Here is a 13,958-nt window from a genome sequence, read left to right on the forward strand (position 1 = left end):
TACATTCCCACCATGACCCAGCGAGTCCACCTGCAGATGTGGCCCAAGAAAAACTAAACACACTGTTGCAGAAAAGATCCAAAATCAGACGGGCGAGAAACCAAGCAGCACCCGGAAAGTTGGAAAAGTCAGGTTTATTACGCCAGCGGTCCCAGAGGAGCTAGCGCTCTGAAAATCTGGGCCCGGAGCTCAGTTGCAACATTCCTTATACAGAACTTATCTGGAACGGCTGATAGGTCCTCAGTCTGTTACAAAGCGGTGGGAGTTGCTATGGTTGCAGGTAGTAACATTGCTTTACAAAGGGTGGGAGTTGCTATGGGTTACCAGCAGTTACAAAGTGTTACAAAGTGCTACAAAGCGCTAGAGTTGCTGGGGGGGGGTACAGTTACATTTGTTGCTTAGACAGATCAAACCAAAGGGAAGGTGAATCTTTAGTCAATTTCGAGGACAGCGCATGCAGCAAACAGATTTACAGAAGCAGAACAGAGAGCTGATTAGCCTTTTGAATAAAAATTCCTCTTCAGTATAAGACGGGCACGTGAACATCCTCGGAAACCCCATACCTATCAGTCGAAGGCTGGAAATAGCCAGGGCTCCCCCCAGCTGGAGGCCAGAGAAACCAACGGGGACGCGGTCACAGCGGGGTACGCCCTGGTAGTGAAAGGGACAGACTCTTCATTCAGGCAACAACATGGGTTTCACGGTTTTCACCGCTACTGTCAACTGAATTTTTTTCAATTTTCCTTTTTCGCCTCTGCTCTATGACTCGTCCTTAACGGATCTTCGGCTGCAGCCCGACACATTCTTGTCTGTTTGATAGCCTTCGGACCGTGCTCCCGAGAGGGCTCGGTTTTACCAACGGGGCTCCGCGTCCCCGTCACCGAGCCTGCCCCGAGAGCACGAGCTGGCGGATTCGAGGCGGGAAGGCATCCGCATGGCCCAGGCGCGGCACGCGTCCACTCCCCACCCACGCTGGGGCCAGAGGACAGCCACACTGACCTTCTCTCGACGATGCAACAAGAGCCACCTCGGGGCCAGACGAACGGTCTCTCTGCCACCTCCCCAAGCACCAGACCCGTCCCTGTGCGGTTCCCTCTCCTGCAAACTCACACGGCGGTGACCAGGGCCCCAGGCCACCTCCAGGTTCCAGCTGGGCTCGTTGCTGAGGGTCCCGGCTGCCTTCTGAGCCCGGGGCCCTCCTCCTTTCGGGAGCATGCGCTTCTCCCCGGGCAGACTCTGGTCCCTTTTCCCTGGGGGCAGTATCTTCGATAGCTAACTCACTGTATTTGAGGGATGCCCCGCCCCCAGGACAGCGTCCGCTCCGGTCCCCGGTCACGGGCCTGGCCATCCCCGCCATCTCCAACTGAGCCACTGCAGCCCCACGCTTCCGGCCTCTTCTCTGACAGCTTCCAAGATAATGTAGTCACTTTCCCCAATATTCCCGTCACCTCCGTGCCACCAGCCAGTTCTGAGACTTGAGTAATTCTCCCCCAGGGAGAGGAAATGTAAATGACTAATTATAAAAGGCAACGGTTCTTTCCCACTCAGACGCTGTCCTGTTAAGTAATGAATCTAAGAGCGCGGTAGCGTGACTTCAGGGCAGGCAAACATGGCAGCCGTAATTCACGAAGCAACAGCTCACTGGCAGCCCTGGCAGGAGTGCTCTTAGTGAGAGGGAAGACTAGCCAAAGCCGGGCGCAATCCCCTAAAGGCTCGGGAGGCCTCCCCTGGCCTGGGACTGGGACTGGACTCTGGCTTTCCCCCCAGGGGAGGGAGGGGCGAGGGCTCCAGGGCAGAAAGCCACGTCTGAAACCTGTCCTCCCAAGGCCCCGACGCCCATGCCCCGCTATAATGTGGTCTTTTGTAAAGAGACAGTCCCCAGGCCAGAAGTGGCTCAGATGGAGTCCGAGACCACACCGCAATCACCCCCAAAAGGGAGTGGCTCCTGGGTGCACTGCTGGTGTGGTCGTTTCTGTAACTGTCCCCCGCACGCCGGAAAACAATCCTCTTTAGGTGCTGGAGATGGGGTCTGGAGGGGGCCAGTGGCCCGAACGCACTAACTCGATGGCACAGAGATCTCGTCACATCACCGATTATCGTCGGCGTGACCTACTGGTGGCCCAGAGGCAGGAACGCCGCAGCCAGACTGCGCGGGTCTGAACCCCAGCTCAGCAATCTCCCCGTCCCATCCCGTCCCGGGAAGCTTACGGCCGTGCCAGCGGGGGAACCGAGGCAACGCCAGCTGATGCGCTCAGCGAACTTGAACGGCGTCTGGCAGGGCCAGCGTCGGCGAGGGATCCCCCCGGACATCAGCCTCGCTCTCCTCCCCACGCCGCCTGCACCCGCGAGTGCCCCCGCGTGCACACACGTCCGTTATGAATCATCCACTTATCACTAGGCAGGGACACTCGGTCCCAAATCACGCTCTTTGCCTTGCGACCTACTGCGTCTAGAGCGACACGGGAGCCGCACGGCCACGGGGCTGTGACTGTGGTCAGCGTTTACCTGCTGCGCTTGTCCCGCCCCTTCCTTCCGTGGCGTTTTGCGCTCTCGTGTTTTAGGCGAGAGCCCGAGAAGCGGCAGTGGGCGGGTTGTTTTAAAATCCACTCTGGCTCGACGGAGATTTTCCCTCAGAGCGCCAAACCTCCTGTCCGCTCTCCCCAGGCCTCTGTGCGTCGCGGGCGTTTGCCATCTGACTGTCCACGTGTTTTGGTTGGAGGTCGCTGGCCCTTCCTGCGAGATTTTCTCTTCTCTGTGTGATGTCTTCATTCCTCGTTCGAGACTTATTTTGTTTATTGAACGTAAGTAACAGCGTGTTCACTAAGTGCTGTGACGTTCTTGGCCACAACTGTTGTAAGTGTCGCTTCCCCCAGCGCATCTTCGCTGTCTGGACCTATTTTTTAATTCTCTCACATCCTAACGTCGCTTTCCTAGTTTTTCTCTCTCTCTGTGCTGCCTACTCAGGAATTTTCTCCTTCTGTTTGAACTAATTCTCTCTTCTGCTGCGTCTAATGAGTTTTAAATTTCAGCAACTGTAATTGTGGTTGCTACAGGCCTGGTGGGTTCCTTTTCAAAATCTGCAGGCTCTTTTTTCAGAGTCTTGTTCTTCGTCTTCAACTTACTCTCCTTTATCCGTAAGCATCCGAACGGTCTGGGGTTCCTTTCATGTCACTGTCCCGGGATCTCGGGTCCCTGGGGTGCAGCCACCCCCGCCCCCCCGCCAGGGTGCCAGCTGCTGTTTACCCCTGGCACACGTGTCTCCATTTTGCCGTCCGGTGGCTGTGATCTCGTCTTTGGGGGCCATGCTGTGACAGCTTCCCTCCTGGGCAGCGGCCCTCCACGGTGGCCAGCCCACTGCTGGGTCCCTGAGACCCTTTCGAGCGATGTGAGAGCAAAGCTGCTTTCATGCGAAGACGAGACGTCGTTCGCCTTTGTCGCTGTGTTGGCATTTGCACTGATGGCATATACGAGTGGTGGTGCGTCACAGTCCTGGAGCTGGCCTGGGTCAAGGCGGTGCCACCAACCTATTTTCTTAATTCCAGACACGGTTAAAAAAAAAATAAAGGCAATTTCACTTAAGGACATATTTGATGATGCAGGACAAGCTCTTAACATTATGATTAATATCATGTCAAACCTCACGCTCGGGTAAATGCCTTTCCAGTGTTCTGTGTGCCGAAATGGGAAGGACACATGAGATGTGTCCCCCGAAATGGAGATGTCTTCGAGAAAAGCTCTTGGTGCAACTGTTGGAGCTGTGAGCTGAATTAGGTCCATTTTTCAGGAAACCTCATCTGTACTTGAGAGAATTACTAAAGGGCAAACCGGGTAATGAAAGCTGAGTGCTGTGACCCGCTACCAGTCACGAGAAGTCCCACCGTTCCTCGTGAGGTCACCATCTCGGCCCAGTGACTCTGACTTCCTGAAGCCTCTCCGCAAAGCCATGGGCTGTTAGCTCAACGTGACAAGTAAACCCGAACTGCGTAAAAAGCAGAGAAGAACTGGCGAAGGCCAGGCTGAGGGTCTGCACTTACCGAAACCCAGCGCGAGTTTCTTCGCAGGGCAGGGATGTGCTGAAAAGGGCGCTGAGGAGGGCAGTTCCAGCAGCCCTGAGAGACGGGGGACAGGGGTGCGACAGGGCCGAGGAAACGAGCTGAGACGCAGGCAGCCAACAGTCAGGGCGGAGGCACCGAGGTGCCAAAGAAGTGGACATCCTGGTCTGTTTTTCCTCTGGACTTCCACTCGGTTCCTATCCTCACATCATCCGACTTAAAATGGCAGTAGTACTTGCATACGCTAAAATGTCCCCAGAGGAGTTCGTCTGGGCTCACTGGGATGGCCCGACCTACGAGAATGACAGCAGGTCTCCCCAGCTCCCCCGACGTGGTAACTGGTAACCCCCAACGCCTGCTCACGTCAGGGTCTGGTGGGATCGATCACAGCCACGGAGGAGGAAGACGGATGGCTGCCCTGTCCTGCTGCGCTGCAAACACGTGTACCGCAGAAGCATCGTGCCTTATGTGTCAGCCTGGGCAAGAAACCATTCCGTCAGACGACAGACCTCAGGTGAAAAATGGAAAGCCAGCATCGATTTCATTGTGCCGCTGATTCTGTTTACAAATAGAAGCCGGATAATCTTGTATTTAAATGGCAGAAGTTCCATCACTCATGATCAGAGAAGTGACATTTGAAATTTATAAAGTTTCACAATGCTCAATTCCTTTTCTCGGGGGAAAAAAGTCTTAGCGTTTGTGGAGAAAGACTGGAAAACATGGAAATATTTACGAAGCAGGGAAATGATAAATGGCGTGTGGGTGGAAACCTATCTGTGGCAGGCACACTTCCCTCCGAAGCACAGAAAGCCGGGAGGCGGCAGCCAGCCTCCAGACACAGGGCTGCAGGTCTCCGGCCACGGGGAGGGCTCCTCCCTCCTCTGTCAAATCCTAAATTATCTAGGGCAACGTGAACTCACACGGCTTCTTTCGACAGCTAGCTCATTTACTCAGATTAAACCGCAGGGCCTCACATCTTGAGACCATATCTTATAAAAACCTTACTCTGACCATTTCAGATCTAACAGCTTCGCTGAGTCCTGTCCGAGGAGAGGCACCAGCAAAGGCCACTATGTCGACGGCTCAGGAAAAGCCAGACTCCCATGGGAAACTCAGATGACAAGCGACCCCATCACAGCTCCTCTCCTCTCAGGTGGAAGGGCCCCTCTTTGACCTGGGACAAAAGGGACCTCGGTAGAACACGGACCTTGCCCTGTGGTGGCCATCCCTGCAAAGGACTTGCTTCAGCTGAGTGACCGGAATGAAGCCTGGACATGTGGTCCCTCAGCAACTTCCACAGACCAAAACTCTGCTCCGGGCTTTTCCCGCCTGTCAGCAAAGGTGATCGTCCCTCCTCCAAGTCTCACTTCATCCCATGTACGGGTCCCTGGGGCACATGTCTCATGGCTTGTAATGCCACCCTTACGTGTCTACCCTCCATCCCAGGCTTGCTCCTCAGGGAGGCCTCCCCCCTTACTTCCCTGTCCTGCCCCGGTGCAGAGCGCAGCGCCCAGCACACAGCGGGCGGAAGGCAGCATGAAGCAGGGAGCACCCAGCGCACAGGGGGCGGAGCCCAGCGTGCAGAAGGCAGAACCCAGAGCAAAGCGAGCGGAACCCAGCACCAACAGGGCAGTGCCCCGCACACAGCAGGTGGCATCCAGCAAGCACACAGCAGGCGAAGCCCACCGTGCAGGGGGCGGGGCCCAGTGAACAGGGCGGGGCCAGCGAACAAGGGGCGGGGCCCAGCGTGCAGCGGACATCTGGGAAAGGCACGCAGGCATGAAGGAGCCCAGGGCAGCCGTGGTCCACATGAGGGCCGTCTAGAGGCTCCAGTCCTCGTTCCTGCTCTGTACCTGCCGACAGCGTCCTTCCCAGGCACAGAGGATTCATCCCCCGCACTGTTTCCACGAGATCACCCCTGGTACTGGGACACCTGTGACTTTTCTGCGACAATCCCAGCAATCAGCCCCAGATGACCAGAAAGCCAGCAGAGCCCCAACCACAGAGAGCGGCCTCCCTCCGTCCTGCCTCCCCCTGCGGCTAGGCACAGTGGGGTTAATGGAAAGCTCAGATCCCTGGCCACCCAGCCCTACCGGTCACAGGTGAGATGACAGCACACACTTGGTGCCAGCAGCACTCGGAGTCGCAGGCGACAGAGCTGGGAGGTGGGAACCGGTGGCACCAGACCCTGGTGGGCTTAGCCCCGCTCCCCTGGCACCCGGCACCCTGCACCGCGCCCCCCAGTCACACGACACTCCTTGCACCGGGCACCCTGGGGGTGTGGGCTGTCCTAGCAGCAGGCCAAGGGGTCAGGCCCCTCCGCCCCGCCCCCCCACCACCCCCACGCGCACTCACCTGGATGCCGTCCAGCAGCCTGCTCACGCACCAGTACGTGTCGGCCTCCACGCTGCGCAGCGCGTCTGCGGGCACACGGGACACGTCGGCGGCGTCCGCGTCGTCCTCCTCTGCACGGGGCGTGGGAGACACAGGGAGCGGTCAGCCAGGCACGCGCCACGGCCAGGGACAGACACATGTTCCCATTTCCTGTTCTCACCACCAGACGATTGTCTCCTACCTCATCACTTAATGATTCTCAATCTTAACACCTAATTAGTTGCAGGTAATTAATAGTCTGAATGCTCTCCGATTAATTAACATAATTAATATATTGTAAATGATGGCTTGTCGGGCATTTCACATTCTAATAAGAGAGAACCTAAATGTATTACTTATTCCTGACAGAGATCTGAAAGTTTTCTCAACCTTTTTTAAATCCCACTCCAAAGATATTTACATATGCATTAGCAGTAATTCCCTCTAAAAACCAGTTTCCAAGGTCAGAGGCTCCAAAACCAATGCTCTGAGCAAAGGCCCAAGAAACACAGCCGTGCTCAGAGAGAGAACAGGCTACAGGCCCACATAATCTCCACGTATAAAAACCTAATGAGGAAACAACTTAAAAGTTTTAGAATGCAAAGCAGATGCCTAACCGAAATGGCTTATCAAACTTCTGAACTAATTTTAGATCCTTACAAAAACTGCTGTCATCCAGCAAGACACTCGTGTTTAAAAAATTGTGTATCCTATTTTTTATTTTATTTACTTTTGTTTGATTTTGCAAATGTGCATAGCATCTTTGCAAAGAAAATGTTCTTTAAGAAAGGAAACATTCGGCCCAGAATATATTTAGAGAGTTTTAAGTGGGTAAAAATGACAGTAATTACAATAATTGCTAACGTTTATTGAACGGTTACTATGGGGTAGGCGCTCTTCTGCATGTTTTAATGTATTAACTCGTTTAACCGCTGGCACAACTCTTTTGTCACCACCACTGTGCCCCCTGGAAAGTGGGGTGCCGAGAAACAACAGCGACAGCCCAGCTGCGGTCGCTGGGTCAGGGTGTGGACCCACCACCTGGCCCAGAGCCCACGTTCTTGGCTGCTCCCCACAGAGCGCAGCCCCGGGCAGTCGGAGGCACAGGTGACACGTGACACTCGTGCGCGCTTCACAGTGGTCGTCCCACTCATTTCGTTTCCTAGGTGGTGCTGACTCCTCGCCTGCGTCACGCTGAGGTGGGGCCGAGGAGCTGCCACCATCACGCTCCCCGAAGGCTTCGTTCGCAGCAGAGAGCAGGGAGGTGAACGGGGAAGGAGGCTCGTGTGTGGGCTTCGCAACGAGGCCACCGCCCTGGACACACCGTGCAGGGCACAGCCTCCCACAGACTCCCACCAATTTGACGAAGTCACCCGTCCTCGTTCCTCTGCTGGGACTCATGGAGCACACCTGTGTGTGCATGTGGCCATAAACTGCACTCTTGAAGGCATGAACGTTAAGGTGTCAGAGTCACCTGATGTTGGGGTGGGGCGGCGGGAAGCAGGGTGGGGGCTGCTGCTCAGACCCAGGCTGTGTGCTCACCAGCCAGGACCCTGCCGGGCAGGCCCGACGCGGAGCCAGGTGGCAGGTGTCGCCTCCGCCAGATCATGGACATGGACACTAAGCCTCCCAAGAGCTCACTACCACGTGCTGCAAGGCCCGCCCCGGCACCAGGCCCCGTCTGCCCGCCATGATGCCTTTCCAGCTGCAAGATCAAGAGCAGACACAGTATAACTGGCCTCCTCACAGCAGCGTCCACCTCGCTGGGAAAACAGCGTCTCCAGAATCGACTCCACACCCCGGCAACCGAAAACAGCTCGGATTCTATTTTCCAGCCCAGGGGCTGAGCCGATGGCAGTGACGGAGGGCTCCTTCTGAGACGCCCTCCATCCACGTAGCCTCTCCCTCAAGGGCCTTCAAAGCACGGAGATACCGCTTCAGCCATGATAAAAGGTAAACAGCGAAGTAGAGTCGTCGCGGCCTCGAGGCCCCTCCTTGTGGACAGAAGCGGCTGGGCCGCCACCGCCGGGCCCACGGAAAGCGAGCTGCTAGCTGAGGCGGCCCGGAGCCTCTCGGTGGTTTCGCTTCATCTGTGTAGCTGGCTGATTATTTTATCCAAGGAAATGTGGGCGGCCAATTCTAAGTGTCATTTCTCACGACAGGCCATTTGTTACTCTTCTCTGCTAAGAAGTGATGGCATTTAACTCAGGGCCCCCCATGCCCATTTGTCTTGGTAAAGCTGAGATGCAGAATGACCCTGACTGTCAGAATGAGAAAAAGACCCAGCCTGCCGGGGGAAGCGCCCACCGACACGGGCGCAGGCAGAGAGTGCACGGAACTCTCTGGAATTCACAGAGCCAGAGCCAAGGAAACAGGCCCCAGGAGCAGAAAACACCCCAGCGGGCGGGGCTGGCCCTCAAAGGTGGGGGAGTGGTCACAGGAGATGGGGCGCCGGCGGTTCCCAGGGGCACAGCCTGATGAAATGAGCAAAATCGGCAGGCTGAGCACAGGCGCCCCCGGCTGCATGCTCACCTGCTAAACCATCTGCCACCGAGCCCCGAGACGCGACGCTGTGGGGTGGGGAGGGGTCCTCGGCGTCGCCCCTAACACGGCCAACAGTGTGACTGAATTTAACCAGTGACCAGGAGCCTCCCGAGGCACACACTTCCCACCAGGGCAAGCTGCCCCCTGCGTGCCATGGGGGGGCGGGGCGGGGGGGACCCGGGAAAGCACCAGGCCTGAGAATCCTGGTGTTGGATGTCAACGGCCGTGGACTTAGCTCCCTACGCACAGGCCAAGTGGCAGAGGACAGGCCAGGGCTGCCATCCTCTGGGAAGAGAGACAGCTTGGCTGGGGTCACAGGTGAGAGGGAACCACAGAGGTGAGGAACTCCAGGAACTCCTGGTCCAGAGGGAAAAATGGTAAATTCGCAGGTAAGGAGAGAACAGGCAGACCTCACTGTCAATCAACAGAGGGCGGGGCCCGAGGTCAATGCTGTAATGGCGTGGCCTGGAGCAGGGGCTCTCAGGTGCTGCCCCTCTGGACCACGGAGACCTGGACTTAGCTATGTCTCACCCAAGCCAGGAAGACCCTCCACACACCGCCTCCAGGCAGCCAGCTGCGACAGGAAGTGGATGCCATGCAGGCACCCCTGGACTGTACCCCGGTACCCAGCCTCCTCCGAGCCAGGCAGGACCTGACCGGGCCCCAGGACCCAGCACAGGGAGGGCTACCAGGAGCTCTCTGAGGTGACACTGTGACTAACTATATCACTGAAAATAATGGAATTTAAACCACCTCATTTCATCTGAATTTGACTGGACTGCCTGACATCCAGCAGTCACAAACGGTCATGTTGCCAGGTGTAACCCTCACCCAACTTGGTCACCATGCCTTCTTTCAGGAGCCAGACCCTGTCCCTTGGGGACACCAGGTTGAGAAAGGCAAGAGCTCTGACCCAGAGAGGCCTCAGGGAGGCTGACGGGCACCCGGGCTGACCCACGGGGGAAGCGGAATGGCACCGCCATGGCCCAGGTGAGCAGAGCCAAGTGGCCCACAGTGGAATATGAGGGCACAAGATGTAAAAACAGACATTTAATTTACAATAATCTCACCTGCTTCTTAGATCATGGAAAGGTTTAGGGGATAATTTAAATAAATGCTGTCCTATCATAGTATTGTGAAAAAACAGTATGTAAAATAATCCCATCTTTATCAACAAGTCCATTCACATCCAAAACCCACGACTGCATGTCTGTGCAGACATACAGCCAGCACGTCCAGTGTGGGTTCTGACCACTCCACCAGACTGGGGGGGTGGGGGTGGGTGCGTGGATAGGTAGGTAGGTAGATAGGTGGGTAGATGTGTGGATGAATGGATGAATAGGCAGGAAGATGGTTGGATGAGTAGGTAGGTGGTGAGTGGGTGGGTGGGGGGTGCATAGGTAGGTGGATACGTGGATGGGTGAGAGGGTGGATGGATGGGTGGATAGAGGGATGAGTGGGTGGTTGGATGAGTAGGTAGGTGGTGAGTGGGTGGGTGGGGGGTGCATAGGTAGGTGGATACGTGGATGGGTGAGAGGGTGGATGGATGGGTGAATAGATGGATGGGTAGGTGGTTGGATGTGCAGGTAGGAGGTGAGTGGGTGGGTGGATGGGTAGGTGGATGGTGAGTAGACAGGTGGATGGGTGGGCAGACAGGTGAGCAAATGTGTGGATGAATGGATGGGTAGGTAGGTAGATGGCTGGATGAGTAGGTAGGTGGTGGGTGGGTGGATACGTGGATGAGTGGGTAGGTGGATGGATGGGTGGATAGATGGATGGGTAGGTGGGTAGATAGGCAGATGGGTGGGTGGTTGGATGGTAGGTAGGTGGTGAGTGGGTGGGTGGGAGGGGAGTGCATGGGTGGACACAGGGAACTGATGGAAGAATGGGGGATATTCAGCCTGGTGAGGAGAGAGCTATGTGGGGACGTGCCTGCCCCTCGGAAATATCCGGAAAGCTGTCTCAGGTAAACGGGCAGCATACGTTTGCCAGCCCCGTTCCCATCTCCCGAATGCAGAAGCCAGTGGTAAAGCCACAGGTGGGCGGGCTCAAACCCAAGAGCACCGCGGTGACGAGGGCTGCACCCAGGGGCGCTAACCAGCAGCAGCAGCGACACCCGACACCGTCTACGTCGCTCCGAAACCCCAGCACGGCCTCTTGTGCGGGGCCCGTTCCATCGGAGAAGCCCGCCGGGGAAACACCCCACCAGCAGACGGGCCACAGCGGGCGCCGGGCCGGGACGTGGCAGAGCCAGGCTGCGAACCGGGCCAGCTCTCCACACAGTCTGTGCTCTCACATGGGTTTCGGGGCCACCAGAGACAGGTGGGGCACCAAGGCCTCTGACGGCAAGGACGGGGGACGACGAATGCGCGCTAATCCACCTGTGCAGAGCTTCGTACGTAAAACAACGATCCCTCAGTCACCAAACGTGGCCATGTGGCGAAACAGCCTGTCACCACGGCAACCGAGCTCCGGGTCTGAGGGGTCTCACTTCTCACAGGCTCCTCTGCCCTCAACCGCTCAGGCTGGGGTTGCCCTGGCAGTGGTCAGGGCTCTGGCGCACAGCTGGCCTTTCCTCGTGGGGAACTGACAGGGCAGCGTGGTGACGGGGACAGTAAAACCTCCAGTGTAGCGGTGTCGGCATCACCAAGGCGTCAGGCCGCCACCCGACGTGGCTGCGCACGCCCGCCGCCCAGCGCCCACCCGCTGCGGGTGGGAGAGCCATGCCCACCGGTGCACAGCCAGGGGACAGAGCGGCCACCGGGTACGGCCACGCTTGTCGCCCACTGCACAAACCCTGCAGCGAACCTCTCCCGTAATCAGGGGCTTGGCTGGTCATCAAAGACAGTCTCCACTTGGCAGGCAAGCTGGAGGCCTTCTGTGGCCTAATCTCTGCATGCCCAACTTGGGACAGTTAAACATGACACCCCGATACTTCGGTGAAGGAGACCTTAGCACTTAATTACACACATCTGGGACCCAGTGCTGCCTTGGTGACAGCGGCGTCACCACCCAAGACTATAAATTCATAAAACTCTGGCTCAGCAAAAGCAGCTAACGTCGTAATCACATTGGCTTACCTAGGAACATTTAATTCTAATACAAACAACACCCAACTCAAGGTCACAAACTACACCACCGTCACGGTTCCCAGTTCTGTGACATGGTTGAACGCCTGCAGCCCACAGACACAGGCCTTCGACCGGAGGATGGGACGTCACCCACCAAGGACGAAACCAGGACTATGCACTCTCTGCCGGCCAGGAGGGCTGGCATGATCTGGCCGCCCCACCTGTCGACTTCCTGAGCCTAAGAGAGACCCCAAATGACAAGAGCCACACTTCTCCCAAACAGCTGGCTCTGCCTCCCGTCCCACCGGCATGCCAAGCACAGCACAGTCAAGGGTCTCCGGCCTCACGAAAGACAGCCCCAAGCGGAAGGCACAGCACGCGGGGACAGGACAGTGTGCTATTTGGGTGACGCAGGCGGTTGAAGAGTTCTCTCGACAACACAGGCGCATGACAACCATGGCGTGGGTGCTGAGCTAGAGCGTGAAGGGAGATTTCTGTAACCATCCTTGTTAATGCTGTTTTAGCAAAAAAAACAAACAACAAAAAAACATCTTAACCTCGTAACGTTTTTTTGGCTCAGCTGGACCTTTGAATCCTTAACAATGCTGCGAGAAGGAGATTTTGTTAACAGAAATGCAATTTGTTGAAATACTGACTGATTCTATTAACACGTACGGAGCACTTTTATGTGACAAAAAACATGAGGCTGCGAGCAAAGTGAAGACGAGACAGAGAGCCCGGTCCCCACCCCGGACCTTCATTCATCTGCGGCCTGACTCACCCAGCCGCCGCTTACTGACCTGCTTGTTTATACTGCTTGCCGACCGGATTTATTTACAGGGGGCTGCCACTCACATGCCCGTTCTTTAAATAAAGAACTAGTCAAGTGGAGAGCAAGCACTGTGACAAGGGACAGCCCAGGCAGGTTCAGAAGGGCACAGAGCCCCTGGCCCCCGGCCAGGTGTGAGCATGGGAGACATGGCATTCAAACCAAGCCTCGCAGACGGCAGAACCGAGCACAGGCAACGAAGCGGGAAGGAGGCGCCGTGAGGGACGGCGTGTGCACAGCCGAGCAGAAGGGAGCGCGAGGGCCACGCCAGCCCTGGGCACCAGGCCCCCGAGCTGGGTTCCCTCTGCAGGACAGAGGGGGCCCTTGGGGACACCTGCACATCACGCTGGCATCTGCGCCTGATGCAGGGGCCGCCCTGTGGCCAGGACGTGGCGGCTGGCAGTGGCCTCAGTGGAGCCTGCCAACCCCAAGTGTACCGAGGCACAGACGGAGGGTCTGGGCACCAGCACTGATGTCCCTCGAGTCGGCGAAGACACTGCTGGAGAGCAGATGGATCCCGCACCACGATGCGCCAGGCAGCGGGCCCCTCGCTGCAGAGGACACCAAGTGGCACACCAGCATCCCACACGCTGCTGGATTCCGCCCACAACACGTGTCACCAGATGTGTCGCTCCCTATGTGTTTGCTGCCGTCTCCCCACTGCAGTAAGAGCCCCTCGAGAACAGGACCGTACGTATCCTCCTTACTGTCCTCGTCCCCAGCAACTCCGGGGTGCCTGGCACATGGCAGGTGCTCGATAAATACAGGCCAAGTGAATGGACGGACTGGCGGCAGAGGGTCAGCCCAGGAGAAGGACGAACCACGTGAACGATCAGAACCGGAGCACAGCGAGGACCATGCCACGCTGCTCTCGGAAGAATGGGAAGATTTTCATCCCGACTTCTCCAGTTAAGAGACGCCAAAGTTACTGCTCAATTTGAAACAATGTATCAATGCTTCGACTGGTGACGATGAAACAACACTTAGATCCACAAGAGAACACAATGCCACACGAACACACGCTGGCCGCCTCCTTCGCCGCCCCCGGCAGTCCTGGGGGTAAAAGGTCAGTGAAGGATTCAGGGCTGG

The 13,958-nt window shown here is 56.8% G+C and overlaps 1 protein-coding gene across 9 annotated transcripts in view; it reads right to left on the reverse strand.

Moving 5' to 3' along the window:
- Positions 1-13,958, reverse strand: part of TBC1D22A (TBC1 domain family member 22A) — a 220,408-nt gene that overhangs the window by 84,545 nt on the left and 121,905 nt on the right. For 8 of the 9 annotated variants that reach the window (XM_025051054.1, XM_015594046.2, XM_025051056.1 and 5 more), the window contains one exon: positions 6,408-6,517. The exons of the other annotated variant lie outside the window; for it this stretch is intronic. In XM_025051054.1, coding sequence (XP_024906822.1) covers positions 6,408-6,517 — 110 coding nt within the window. The remainder of the gene's footprint in view (positions 1-6,407; positions 6,518-13,958) is intronic. 9 annotated transcript variants of the gene reach the window in all.

This window comes from Pteropus alecto, unplaced genomic scaffold, assembly GCF_000325575.1.
Source record: "Pteropus alecto unplaced genomic scaffold, ASM32557v1 scaffold118, whole genome shotgun sequence".
Classification (NCBI taxonomy): Eukaryota; Metazoa; Chordata; class Mammalia; order Chiroptera; family Pteropodidae; genus Pteropus; species Pteropus alecto.